Below are 15532 nucleotides of genomic sequence, written 5' to 3' on the forward strand. Positions count from 1 at the left end.
CAGAAAAAAAATTAAACTGGGGCTTGTATATTTAGAATAATTTGAATAGTCTTTGAAATGTATTAAACAGACATAGTGGGAATCAGGAGAGAAAAAAATAGTTATTGACTTATCATTTGAAATAAGAAAAACAATGAAATTTTGTTTCTGAGATTCAGGCCAATGATGGACAGTTATTTACTGATAGAGAATCTATTAATCAATAGTTTTATTATTGCTATAGTTATATTAATCAGGTAGTCTTGTACTAAATAGCAAATTGTTAATTTCCTAGAACATAGTAAAGTGGAAGGAACTTCTCAGGAAGATAATAAATAAATAAATAGGCACAAACATAAACATTACATAATATCATATCATAGAGACACTGCAAAAGAAAGCGCCAGGACTGGATAAATGCTACTCACTGGGTAGCATAAAATTTTTAAGTACTTATTGGCACCTAAATTTTTGGAGGACTATAATCAATCATTTATTATTTTCTTTTATTATTCTAGGAGGCGTAGATTACAATATCATTAAAGTTTCAGAGATTTCACAAGCTATAGACCAATATCTTTGTTTAATATGAACACTAAAATTGAGAAGTGTTTTCAAAGGGACAGAAATCAGGTTTTCTACGTTGGTGATGCAAGAAATTTAAAGGTTCCTTAATTCATTTGATTTGGTCCTATTCTGATCTCCAATAACTACAGTACATATGTTAATATATTTTTGGAAGAAAACTTATAGTTAATTCTGAAAGTTAGGTTCAACTATGGCAAACTATATTTTATGGCAAAGAGGATAATTGAAATATATTATTGGAAAGAATATTGGAAAGAAACTCCTGATTTTAAGAAATGGATCTAGAATGTAAGTTTGTGATTTATCTAAAATCATAAAAATTAGATGATGACCCAATTTGTTACTATAGAATTAATGACACGTTTGGTACCTGAATTAACTTTATATTAATTATTTATCATTAGTATGTGGATCTTTTTTCTATTTTCTTCTTTTTTGTCATGTTTATTTTAATTACTATTCTATTTTCAAGTTTTCTTTATTATTTACTATATACTTACAGTAAAAAATTAATCCAGGTTAAACTGTATAGTACAGTTAAATATTCGAATAGGAACTAGCATAGGAATTATTTTTTTGTTGGTGATGTAGATGTTTTTGTATTTCACTATTTTTTAAAAGAATAAACCTTTGCACATACACATGAAGGAAGGCATGGCAGTAATCTGAATGGTGATGCTTGTAAATCTTACATCCTGATATTGATCAGAACAAAATATTTGCATGAAGTAAATGTAAGGTTAATTCTATTTTAAAAGTATATCTTTTTCACACCTGTTCTCGTGGTAACATTGTGGGAGGAGTTGCTGTCAGAGTACTTCTGATTCTTTTGGTTAAAAACAGTGTTATTATTTTTGACAATTTTCAGATATGAGCGAATAAAATTCAGGAAAGCTCAAGTTTATAACATCTTCTTCCCCATCCCCCACCCCACTTTTGGCAGTGTAACTACAATTCCATGGTGAGCACAATCCAATGACCTTTTGGATCCATGCCATCAATAATGCTGTCATGGAAGCAAGCTGTTTGGGCTGCTGGAAATTGTGGTTCAGCTGCAGCATCTGGAAAGCCACAAGCATTTTACTCCTTGTTGGAAACATTAGATACTGTAGCTGAAGATCATCAGGACAGATTTCAACCGAATGGACAATCTAACTGGTATAAAGGCAACATTCTGTCTTCTAATATATTTTCTCATATGCCAATACAAAGATTTCTGAACACATAATCATGCTATTATATGGATAAATAAATGCATTCATGCATGTGGGTGCATATGTACAGTGACCTTTGTGATTGTGATTGTCTTTGAAACCCAAGCACACTACATGCTAATGCTTATGAAAAGGTATATCTATGTATTATAGTATTGACACAGCCTGTTTGTGATTTACATGCATGGTGATATAGACCTATGGATCCATTTCTTATATGTATTCCTCACATAAATATTTGAGCTACACAAAACATTCAAAAGCATGTGCTTCACAAAGCATCCTGCTGTAAATGAAGCAGCCTTCCATGAAATGTTAAAATAGGGGTGTCCTTCAGAAAGTTAACAAAGCCAATTCAAAGCTATCCCTAGTTGTTATGTATGTTTATCCAGGCACAGAGACAATGAGAAATGTAAAGTATTTGTGCGTGTATATGCATGCATAGCCAGCAGGGATCAATTTCAAAGCAGCAGTATAGCTACTTTAACTTTAAAGTATAGCTACTTTAACTCTCCAGCAACATACTGTAGTTACATTAATGTGCTTTGTAAAGCAGCCCTTCAGATACTTTGCACAAAACCTATATTTACTCATTCAGCAGAAATTTTCCTCCATGTTGTGATAGTGAACTAATTTGTACTTGAAGTGGATGCTATTAGTGGCATTCTCTCCTTAAGCATATTCAATTGGACGTTTGACCCACCTCATTTTGAAGATTCAAGGCAGCTACCAATATTCCAAAACAAAACAGAGAAAACATTGACCTGAATATCATTTAAAAGATCAAATATGAGGCATATAGAACTCAGAAAAATCAAAATTTACTTCGTACCAACAATGAACTATCAATGGGATTGTGCATACTTTTCTTTAATATGCAATATTTTCTGCATGTCATCATTTGGAGGTATGGCACATTATACCAGCCTACAGTGCATTAAATATATTGGGAGGCAGGGAACAAAGTGAAGACTGGTCTACTGCTTTCAAAACTCTGAAATCAACCATAGTGTGAAGATGTGTTTTCTTTTCTTGCTTCATAGATTGGTGCTAATTCCCCACCCCTCATCCTCAGCTTCCATACACAATAGGATAGTGGTGTTTGCTTTAAAAACATATATACCAGAATTGGAACACAAATTGCTGTGTCGTATTTTTTTTAAAAAAATGAAGTCTCTTTAGGGCAAGATAACTACAAAGCTCAGCATAAACAGAAAGCTATCCAAAGACTTGAGAAGCATTTCACCTGTACTGGATCATTAAATTCAAAAATTGGTAGGAAATCAGAAAGTATAAGAGGAACCGAATCATCTTATTTTACAATAGGTATTTTTGATTTGTTCAGTATCATTTCTGTTGGCCTGAAGTAAGTATCAGTCACTTTAATGAAATTCTAGGTTTTTTAAACAAATAGTTTGAAAGTAAAATGGAAATACATATTCTGAGTGTTGATAATTCTCAAGGGACGTTAAGCATATTGGTATTCTCAAGGAAGGGAACCCACAGGAAAACATAGCTGAACATCAAAGCATTTAAATAGCAAAGGGCAGTGGCAAAGCAATCTGGGGTAAGGGGACATTGACATCTGTCCTTCCTATTAACAGGTCACGCCTTCTTGGCCCTGGAGTTCTCTGCAGCTGCCCCCATTGCAGGGAGGATAAGCCTATTCAAACAGTAGGGAGGTTTGGGGTTATTTCTGAGCCTCTGGTGCATGATTTGACTAAGGCCATAGTTACGTCCTAGACTGATTCACGGTTCACCTGTATAACTCCATTGTTGTGTGAACTGCACTGGCTTCCAGTTGCTTTCCAGATAGAGCTCAAGGTGTTTTTAATAATCTTTAAAGCTATACACTTCAGAAGGCCAGGTTACTTGTGGTACCACCTTTCCCTAAGGGTATTTACCATCCTAAGGAGGTTAGATAGAGTGGATGCACTTCAGGTCCTCACCTTTAAATGTTGCCTTCTGACAGGACCTCTGAGGCATGCCTTCTCAGTGATGGACCCAGCCCTTTGGGACAGCCTCCCATCTTAGGGAATCCAAGAGATTCTTTTCATTTTAGCCTCCCAGAGAACTGTGAAGACTTGGCTCTTTCCCCAGTGCTAGAATGGGGGGGGGGGGGGAGAGCGCTCTGGATGTTTGGTCTGGCACAGTGAGGAGGGGAAAGGTACCTTTGTTTTTAACCATGTTTTATGGATTACTGTGAGTCACCTAGAGTCACTGTATGATACGCCATTATATAAATCTTGTAAATAAATAAATAGATAGATATATAGGTGATACTGTATTTCATGATCCTACTCCCTAGGAAAAATCCCTCAGTTAAGAACCAGATTTAAAAAAATGAAGAGGAAAAAAGAACGAGAGAGGGAGAACTTATATTTGTTTGAACTGATACGTGTATTTTGCAACAACAGAAGTCAAACCACATGGCCATAACGATAACCAAAATGCTGGGTTAGATAAGACTATAGATATGTGGTAATGTTTCATGGTAATAAAGTGAAATGAAAAATGGAATACAGTTTAAAAGGCAAGGACATATAAGCTTAGGTAGGTGCTCTTCTGCCTTCAGTGTTTAAGCTACTCTTAAGAACATTATAATGAATCATCTTTTTTTCTTAGCAACAGTCCATTGTTTAGAGATAGATAAGATAACCTTTATTGTCATTTTGTTTTTACTGTGGGCACAATGGCACACATCAAAAATGAAATTTAGTTGCCCGCTCTCAAAGTGAAACACATACATGACACAGACCTAAACACACTATACACAACATATGTATAGACCCACACCCCTACATATACGTAACAAATAAATATTAACTACTGTCCATCTTGAATATATAACAGAAGGAGGAAGCTTGAGAGTTCACAAGGTTAATGCTGTATGGAATGAAACTATGGCTGAATCTGGATGTTCTGCGACGGATACCACGAAGCCTCCTCCCAGAAGGTAACAAGCAAAACAGGTTGTGAAGAGGATGAGTAGTGTCCCAGATAATCTTACGGACCCTGCTCAAGCAACGCTTCTGTGCTATGTCCTGGATGGAAGGGAGGGAACAGCCAATGATCTTTTTGGCCATCCTCACCACTCTCTGCACCACCTTCCTGTCTGAAGCAGTGATGCTTCCAAACCAGACTGTGATGCTGTATGACAGGATGCTCTCGATCATCCCCAAGGAAGATGTGCTTTTCTCATATGACGCAGAAAATGCAGGTACTGCTGTGCCTGCTTCACCAGTTTCTCACTGTTGGGCGACCAAGCCAGCCTACTTGTTAGCTGCACATCCAGGAATTTGATGCTGGTAACCGTCTCTACAGGTGAATCATTAATGCACAGAGAAGTGTGGCTGTGTCTGCCTTTTCGGAAATCAACAATGATCTCTTTTGTTTTTCCAGTATTTAAAACTAGGCTGTTTTGCTTACACCATTTCACCAACCCCTCAACCTCCTTGTGGTAAGCTTCCACCTTGTCATCATGAATACGGTACACTACCGTTGTATCATCTGCGAACTTCACAATATGGTTGGTGGCAAACCTAGCACAACAGTCATGGGTCAACAGGATGAACAGCAGCGGACTTAGGACACAGCCCTGAGGAGAACCTGTGCTCAAGAAAATTGTATTAGAGATATTTGTTCCAACTTGTACATATTGGGGCCTCTTGGTAAGAAAATCAAGAATCCAGTTGCACAAAGGAGTGTTTAAGCCTAAAAGGCCCAATTTGTCTACTACATGCCGGGGAATGATTGTGTTAAACAACAAACTGAAGTTGAGAAACAGCAAACGCGCATGAGTATTTCTTTCCTCTAAGTGCTTCAAGCTCAGATGGAGAACGGAAGAAATAGCATCCTCTGTAGAGCAATTTGGTCGGTAGGCAAACTGAAGCAGGTCAAATGCTGGCGGGAGGCTGGATACAATAATGTCTTTTATCAGCTTCTCAAAGCATTTCATAATGGTGGATGTCAGTGTAACAGGACAGTAATCATTGAGGCCTGTAATTGTCGGCTTTTTTGGCACTAGCAAGATGATGGCCGTCTTAAAGCATGATGGGACCACTGCCTGCTGCAATGAGAGACTGAAAATGTCTGTGAGAACACAAGCCAGCTCATCTGCGCATTCCCTAAGGACACGTCCAGGGATGTTATCTGGGCCTGCTGCTTTCTGAATGTTAACTTTCTGCAGTGTTTTCCAGACAGAGGTGACATCAAAGCTTAGCACTTGCTCATCAGGATGGGGCATAGCTTTCCTATCAGGAGTGCTATTTGATGCCTTAAATCTACCAAAAAATGTATTCAGCTTGTTTATGGCACTTTTCAGATTTGCTCTGGCTGTTCTAAGTGCCTGCATGTCACCAGATTTAAAAGCCACATTCCGTGCTTTCAGAATCTTACGGACCTCATGAGTCAGCCATGGTTTTTCATTCACACTCACAATAATGTTTTTCAGGACACAGACATCTTCTATGCACTTTTGGATATATGCAGACACCATGGTGGCATACTCCTCAACATTTCTATGTTGGTTATCAGTAGCTTCTTCCTTAAACATGCCCCAATCTGTGCACTCCAAGCAGTCTTGTAATGTTACTATAGCTCCCTCTGTCCAAACCCTCACCTGTTTTACTGTAGGTTTCACTCTGACTATTAAAGGTTTATATACTGGAATAAGCAGCACTGAGAGATGGTCAGAGGAGCCCAGGTGCCTTCTTGATGTTGGAATAAGCAAGATCCGGTGTATTGTCCAGGGCTTTTTTTGTCATAGAACGCTCAGAACGGAGTTCCAGCACCTTTTTTGGATGGAACCTTGTAGGGTAGGCAAGGTGGGTTGTATGACGTGTGTGAGTTCCGGCACCTTTTTCTTTTACAAAAAAAGCCCTGGTATTGTCCCCTCTGGTTGCAAAGTCCACATATTGATGGAAATGTGGCAGGGTAGCTTTCAAATCCACTTGGTTAAAGTCTCCCAATGCAATAAATGCACCCTCTGGGTGAGTAGTTTGTAAGTCACTGAGGGTATGACAGAGAGCCTTCAGGGCCTCTTCTCTGTTTGCATCAGGGGGGATATACACAGCTGTGAGAATGGCAACAGAGAATTCTCTAGGCAGATAGAATTCTCTAGGCATTTGATGGTCAGAAGCTCCACATCTGGGGAGCACACACTTGAAACCACCTTGGCATTATTACACTGTCTGTCATTTATATAAAAACAGACACCCCCTCCCCGGGATTTGCCACTAGGAGTAAAACTCCGGTCCAGCCAAAATGCTGAAAATCCCATCAAGCTAACAGCACTATCTGGGACAGAGGGCTTTAACCGAGTTTCTGTTGGAATGATGACACAGCATTTTCTCACCTCCTGGTTTGTTGTTAAATCCAGCTTCAAGTAATCCGTTTTTGGTTCTAAGGAGCGAGCATTTGCAAACAAAATAGATGGAAGAGACACTCTGTAAGGTCTAGCTTTTAGCCTAGATGTTAGGCCTCCGCGTTTGCCACGCTTCCTCTTGTGGTCACATCTCCTCCTTTTCTTCCGAAGATGGTCAGCAATGGAGGGAAACTTCCCAGCTGCAATGGCTGCTCCTCCACTCTGCCCCTACGGCCCAAAACGCTGCCTTTGCTGCTCAAAACTCTGAGCACACTGCTGTTTCCACCTCCAGCAATTTCCTTTCTTCCTCCCCACTCCTCCAGACATTGCAGCTGATCTCTCGTCTTCCGTGTCAGCAGCCGGCATCTCCGTCGTTGATCTTATTCTCCGTAGTAATCCGAGGCCATGCAGACTCTCCCGAACAGTTTTCTCTACCATTCCTTTCACACTGAATTTCTTCATCTCCAATATGGACTGACGTTCATATGAAAGTTTAGCAGCCCAACTCTGCTTAGTTGTCCCTATTTCTGAAAAGTGTTTCAGTCCCTCCCTAACCCCCACACTAGTTAAGATCTATTCCCTTCCTTCAAATGTTCCTAGAAGCAGACAGTCCTAGACAGACTGAGAGGTCAGAACAAAGAGTGCTCTCACAAATAATAGCCACAGGAAAATACATAGCAGAGCTTCTTCCCACGTCTTGAGTTTTAAGATTTCCTGAGTTAAAGTTAAATTAATTTCCTGAGTTAAATATTTCCACATATTATTGATTAAGACTATATATCTATAGGGGTCTCTTCATTTATCAGTTTTAAAAAATGACAGGTACTGTTTAAAATGCTGTTGCTTCATATACATATACATATAATAATTTACCTGACTTTACCACTTTAAAATTAAACAGCAAATTAACTTGTTAGTTTCTGGTAAATATATGTAAATTTTTGAATCTAAACTTTTAAGACTTTTTTACTAAACTTTTAAGTATATTTTGCCCCAACTTCTGTTGCTTGCTCTAATCCCACATTTAACCACTAAAAACACATATTCACTTACTCCTTATTATAGGAAAGGGCACATGTTATTTGCAAGCAGCCTGTTTAAGACTGGACATATTGAAACAAAAAATAATAAAACCACAATAAAAATAAACTAAAAATGACTATATTTGTTTGATTTTATAATATTCCATAAGTATCACCCCCTTTTGTTAATACTCTTGACTGCATTACAAACAGCACAGGAAAATTGGAAAAGAACACAGGGGCAAAAAAAAATGAGACAATTCAAGTTCTGTGGAGTAATATATAAGTAATCATATGTCTACATCTATTTTATTCTAATTTCTCTGGATCTGAAGATGTTAGATAACCATGCTAGGTCTCCAACCTTCCTTTGTTCCAATGGTTGTTGTGACAAATGTATGGGTTGTAGAAGGAATGGCAGAACTTGGGGGCAGGGTGGAAAGAAGGATCAGCCTAGAATCCCTATGCAAACTAAGATCACCATCCCCTTGACTGACATTGCCCCTTACTTATCTCTAACCAGGTGCTTACCATTAGTTGAGAAGATTCCTGTGCATAGGCTTTTAGCAATAAATCAGCTTAATTGAACCTTTACATCTGGACCTGGGGTTTCACATCTAACATGGGTACAACTAAGGAACTCCTAGATGAAAAGGATCATCTAGACCTATATCAATTAAGAGTTTAGGCCTGGGCAGAAAACATAGACATTAGTCACTTTATTTGATGACTAATGTTGAGATTTGAGATCTCAGTGCAGGTAATCCTCCACTTACAAGTGGGCTCAGAATCTCAGCAATTGAGCGAAGCAGTCATTAAATGAAACACTATGTGACCACTTCGCTCAGCACCCTTAATTCCAGCTCTCTCAATTGTAATTGTTAAGTGACCAAATGTGTTGTTAAGCAGAACATCAGGGAGAGGGCCCAGGCCTCCTAAGCATGGTGGGATGAGGAGATGGCACAAGTCTCCCACTACACCTGGGAGATTGATGGCATTTGCTAGAGTTTTGGTTTTTTTTTCCAAATCTGAGGCCTGTTGCTCCAGCACACTCTCAATCCTAGGGACCTGGGGTACTGTTCTCCAGTGGTCCTATTCCTTCCCCAGCAGCTGGTTCCAGTCAGTGGTAATTTGGGGGGAGAAAGATCAGTACCATGTTTGCTTCTTGCAGGATACCTAGGAATCAGTGCTTTTCTTCTTGCTATTCAATATTTATATGAACTCACTGGTTGTCAGCCCTTCAAGAAAAGCCACACGAGGAAACCCTTGCTATATAGATCAGTTGTGTTTTTATTATAACAGAATCTTGCAAGCCTCCCTTTATCTTCATGTGAATTCTCTGAGACATTTACTCTTATCACAGGGCGCTTTTGTTTTGCTTGGTAGCAGCTTTTGCTTATGCGTTCTTAAGGCCATTTATCTTCCTCTATACTGGGGGAGATTTGGAATCTGGTGTTATTAATATGTTGATGATACCCAGTTGCATACAACCCCAGGATGGGTCAGAAATTTCACTGAACTCCTGTCCTGGTGCCTGGCAAGCCTGTAGTTCCGGATGGAAGAGAGCAGGCTTAAACTAAATGCCAACAAGACTGAGCTACTGTTATACATAGGGTGTGCTTTATGCCCTTTGTTTTGTCTTTAGATGGAGTGATCCTGCTTCTGAAGAAGCAGATTTGCAATCTGGGTGTTCTCCTACCTCCTGTTAGTTCAGCAGGTGGAAGCTGTGGCCAGAAAAGCTTTTGCCCAGCTTGGGCTAGTTTAAAGAAGAGAAGGGTGAGGGGTGACATGATAGCAGTGTTCCAATATCTCAGGGGCTGCCACAAAGAGGAGGGAGTCAAGCTATTCTCCAAAGCACCTGAAAGCAGGACAAGAAGCAACAGATGGAAACTAGTCAAGGAGAGAAGCAACCTAGAACTAAGGAGAAACTTCCTGACAGAACAATTAACCAGTGGAACAACCTGCCTCCAGAAGTGGTGAATGCTCCAACAATGGAAGTTTTTAAGAAGAGACTGGACAGCCATTTGTCTGAAATGGTATAGGGTTTCCTGCCTTAGCAGGGGATTGGACTAGATGACCTCCAAGGTGCCTTCCAACTTCTTCTTCTTCTTCTTCTTCTTCTTCTTCTTCTTCTTCTTCTTCTTCTTCTTCTTCTTCTTCTTCTTCTTCTTCTTCTTCTTCTTCTTCTTCTTTTATTATTATTATTATTATTATTATTATTACTACCACCAATTGCAACCCAGCTTGAAGTGAGAGATCTGAATACAGTGCCTCATACTCTCATCACCAGCCCATTTTGATCACTGGAACCCACTCTACAAAAACCACCCAGAAGCTTTGGTTGGTGCAAAATGCAATAGGCAGGGTGCTCACATAATTTGACCATTGAACAGGTTTTATACCTGCTTTCAGGCCTTGCATTCGCTTCCTATTAAATTTCCGAGTGCAATTTAAAATGTTGTCATTGACCTATAAAGATCTTTGTGATTTGGCATCTGGCTATCTCAGGACCCACATCTCCACACTTATATCAGCCCAACAACTATGCTCATACCAGGATTTCCACCATTTTTGTTTTAAAAAAAGATAAGACCTGGAAGCACTGCTGTTTGCTGATAGGACTGGCCTTCTGGAGTGACCTCCTAATGGAGAGTAATTTGTCTTCAGTGTGGTCTTCTGGAACATATGACTTCTGTAAAAGCTGAATACAGAATGTTTCCAGACGTTTAAGGGCATATATTTTATTTGGTGTTTTTTTTAAATATTTATTGTATTTTTACATCTTGTTCAACTATTTTTATATGTTGTTTGTCAGAAACTTTTGGTAGCTAACAAATTTGATAAATAATAAAAACAAAGTGGTGTTCTTTCAAATGCTTTTTCTCTGGTCTGACCATCACCTTCTTGAAATAGTAAATCAGGGGTCTTCAAACTCGGCCCTTTTATGACTCATGGACTTCAACTCCCAGAATTCCTCAGCCAGGCACACTGGCTGAGGAATTCTGGGAGTTGAAGTCCATGAGTCATAAAAGGGCCGAGTTTGAAGACCTCTGTAGTAAATGGTTGCTTAATAGTATGACTGCTATCCTAGACATGCCAACATCCTTTACTCTGAACCATTGCTTTCAGCTGTGATAGATGATGGAGTTGAGGACAAATAGGTTATTGGTTTTGACTGAGGAAACTGCCCTGTCCATTTTCCTCACTAAGGAGCAGGGAGACTATAAAGCCCTAAACATGATCCCAAAACCTGCAGGTGCCAGTCATCCAAATAAACATAGAGCAATTAGCAAAATTAACACAGCTTTAAATAGCTTGGTTCACCAGATGCAGAGACATAGCAGGGTTCCATAAAATGTAAAGTTATTAGAAATTAAACCATTAATCATCTGTTCAAAGCTTGGATGTAAAAACCGTTCTGTCTGAAATGAATGATAAAAAAAATGGCATGGATTTAAAGGGGACAATTCAGTTGTTCCAAGTCTGATTTTGAACCATGTTTTACAGCTTTGATTCAACTGAGAATGGGGAGATTATGACCAGAATTCTTCTCTGCTCCCAGCATGTGCAACTATTGAATCCCAGGGACTCTAGACATGATGCCAAGCTTCATCTATTTTTTTTTTCAGATTGTTTGAATGGTCTAATACTGTATAGAGAAGTAGCAAGCCAGATCACACATGAAGTTAGTGGTAGGCTTCAAAGGCATCAGGATTACTGCAGTTGTTAGTGGTGGTTATAGTACTACTTGTTACAGAGAGGTAATAAAGGCGAATAATGGCAATAATTATTATTATTCCAATAATCAGGCATAGATGCAATCTTTGAATAGATGTTGAACAAGTTGTGCGTCACTCAAAAATATATTAGATCCATATTTTAACATTTTCCCCATCTACCCCTGCATCTTTACCCTTTCAATAGTTTCACATAATTGGTTACTTTTCACCTTATTTTCTGAAACTAACAGACCATTTATTTCAGTTTTACTCTTTGATGGATCACTATCACACATTTGTAAACCTCTAAATGCTTTTTCCATCATTTTTTTTCTTTTACTTTCAAATATAATTTGCAGGGTTTTTTTTTCCATTCCACTCAAACTAGTAGGAGCTCCTTGTTTAGCCCTTTTCCCCTCATTTTTAAAAATTTTCTATGAAAATTGTTGTGCCTTATTTATCTTGTTCTCTTTTACTACATTTTTTGCAACTTTCAGGGATTTTTTCCCTCTAAAACATCCCCCATGTTCCCACATATTTCAGTAATTCATTTCTAAAAAAAATCTTTCAGCATTTTCCAAGCCATATTCTATCGTAAACAGCCAATTCTTTTCTTTGCCACCTCAGTTAAATCTTATCCCAATATTCCTGTTAAATCCTTCTTTGCCATCACTCTTGCTGATTTGACTGCTGTCATTAAAACTGCAAATCTTCTTTGAAGCAGATTTCACTAAGGAACCCACTTTATTTAGTACAGTATTCATCTAATGTCATTTATAGAGAATTCAGCCTGCCCAATGTGCCCTTTTATACTGGGATACCCCATTCCATTTCCTCTTATTTTCAGAGCAGTCAATATTTCCTGGTCAAACAGAATTTTCTGTCTTCCTGGAACTCTTTAATGTATTTTTCTTCAACATTATTATACTTCTGCAAACCTTAAGATTTCTTCAACATTTGTCAGTGTGCTTTCCTCTTACATATGGATGATTCATTCAGCTATATGAGGACAGGCTAAGTTTGCCAATGATATTCATGTACGAAATTCAATAAAGAAAGGAAGATGACTGGCAGACGAAGAAGTTATTTAACAAAGATTACAAAGCAAAATAATGCTGTTCATTTGAAACAGTTACCTCCTTCAGACAACCCATGAAGTTATTGCTGATAGGAGATCCAGGTAAATCAGCTGTACTGGGACTTCCACCAACATAGAAGAAGTCATCTGAGCCAAGCATAGTATAATCCTCCTGTGTGTAGCCAGTAGTAGTGAGGATTCCATCCACAGAGATTGTCACCTGTTTGAAGGACGCAATGGACAAAACAAAACAAAAAAAGGGGAAAAGAAAAAACAAAATTCCCAGCAATGATCGTACGGTTCTTAAAATAGCAAGTCCTCTCCCTACTTTTATAAAACTTTTAGGATTGGTTTTGCTGAACTTTGTTGATTCATTGCAGCTCAGTTCCATTTTCTGGTCTGCTTTTTGTCCCTCCACTCCAAGTCCTTAATCACCTGCTTTGCTAGTTCAACTTTGCTACGGCCAAAGAGAGCTATTCTACCTGCCATGATGGCTTCCATTTAATAAGGCCAGAAAATGGATCAGTTAGTGGACGGGAGCGCTTATCTGAGCTGATAGTATGGTTGATTAGCCATTATTGGTAGTGATTATTGTTAGTTATGACTGTTAGCAAAGACACTAATAATGAAGTTGATATATTTGATTTTGCTTCTTTGTATTTATTTGGCTCACAGCACACAAATGATCATGCATTCAGGGAAGGGAGGAAGGAAAGGGACCTCACTTTCAATACATTATGGATGAACATGCTATGCGCCTACAAAGATACCCACCACCACCCAGTACTGCAACTGAAAAAGGAAAAAAAAAGTACAAAAATTAAAAATCAGGATTAAAAAAAAACAAAAGAAAGAAGTCAACCATACACCAGCAAAAAATGAAAAATATAAAGTGAATTTGAAAACAAGAGAAAACAAATTGGCAAACGTGCTCACACTCTGTACTTCAGCACACCCATGCCAGTGTTTTTCAAAATCCAGAAGGACAAGAAGTATCCTGAAAGAGATTTTTTTTCCACACTTGCATGCAATCCTTAATGAAACCATAAACTACAAAAGGAGAAAAACCACCCAAGGGTTAAAAGAAAAGAAAAATATTTTTTTAAAAAAATCTAAAAATGCTCCAAACCCCATAATTCATGGAGGGCAATGGAAAACAGAAGGGAGGGACAGGAAAGGAAGGTTGTGAAAATGATCTATGTATGTGATTTAAAAGTTAGATTAGTGGCTTGGTGAAGAGAAGGGGAGAGGTAGCTGCAATGTGATGGTTGGGAAAGGAGGTGGGGATTAACCATACATAGACATGCCATGCAGCGTATATATTGCCCTGAAACAAACAACTGGCTGAGCTTCTGTTGGTTATGGCTTGTGAAATTTCAAAAAAGACAGAGGAAGAATATGTGTGGAGGCTGGCCCGATGAAGAGGTTAAGATGCAGTGAGGAAAAAAGAGGGAAGCTTGGCCCAGTTTTGCCTATACAGTAATAGCTGTTATTAGAACAACAACCAAAAATGAAGGCAAAAAGACTGGGCTCACCATAACAAACTATAGGCCCTGACATGGTAGTTGAGTTAAAACCCTTCAGAAAATCAGAAAAAGGGGAAAAAAAAGAAAATCTCACTTCCCCAAACTAAAAAAAAGGGGGGAAAACTGAAGGGAAGAAAGAAAAGGGATTAGCAAAATATTGACAAAAATAAAATAAAAAATATTTTAAAACAGATAAAAGTGAAGAAGCCAGCAAAAGATAATTAAATCCCATTTCCAGAACAGCTGTATTTATTTTCCTTTGTTTTTGTCTTACGGAAAATATATAAAAATACAAACAGGAGGAAAAGGTAGCTAAAGCAAAATCAAAAGAAGAAGAAGAAGAAGGAGGAGAAGGTAAGTTTAACGGGGAAGAAAAATAGGGGATGGGAGATGGAGAGGGAAAGGAAGATAACACACGGCAAACCCAAAAAAAGAGACAATAAGAATGATATCTACCAGACAATGTAGTTTGTTTACCATAGCGTGTCCAATGCCTGAGTGCTTTGCGGAAAAGGGGGAAGAAAGGAAATTAAAAAATTGTGAACAGAACGATTGTTAATTAAAATAACCAAAAGCAAAGATGAGTCGTTAGGGTGTTAGTACATTAGTCGGTTAGTAAAAATGACACATTGCATGAATGGTCTAGTGTTAGTTTTTCAAAAAAAGGCATGGGGTGCCCGACACACACAGAGTGAAAAAGAGGACAGCATGAGCAGGACTGTCAGGGAACCATGCCATAGAGATTGTTAGAAGCAAGGGAGCTCCCTGCCCTTCCCATTCTTATGCTATTGGTTACCCATCCCACTCTGAGAAACAAGGGACATTTCCTCTAAAACCAGAGTAGAATTTGAAGGATAACAAACAATACTTACTTTTCAAGTGAAAATCAAATATGTATTCACCCTCTCTATCTCTTCACCCCCATAAACAATGACAAACCATCATGAGTGATTTCAACCATTCTGTCCCACTTCCCAATCCATTTCTACCTCCTTTTAGAGTTCCATTCATTGCTACCCTCTGGTGTAGCTCAGACATTCT

General features: G+C 38.5%; 1 protein-coding gene across 4 annotated transcripts in view; it reads right to left on the reverse strand.

Annotated features, from left to right (window-relative positions):
* NRXN3 (neurexin 3) overlaps positions 1 to 15532 on the reverse strand; it is a gene marked incomplete at its 5' end in the record, with an annotated part of 1287103 nt that overhangs the window by 962622 nt on the left and 308949 nt on the right. For all 4 annotated transcript variants that reach the window (XM_083375237.1, XM_083375239.1, XM_083375240.1 and 1 more), the window contains one exon: positions 13024 to 13185. In XM_083375237.1, coding sequence (XP_083231363.1) covers positions 13024 to 13185 — 162 coding nt within the window. Of the gene's footprint in view, positions 1 to 13023; positions 13186 to 15532 lie in introns of those variants that run through there.

The sequence above is a fragment of the Vipera ursinii genome (genome assembly GCF_947247035.1).
Source record: "Vipera ursinii genome assembly, chromosome: 1".
NCBI classification, from domain to species: domain Eukaryota; kingdom Metazoa; phylum Chordata; class Lepidosauria; order Squamata; family Viperidae; genus Vipera; species Vipera ursinii.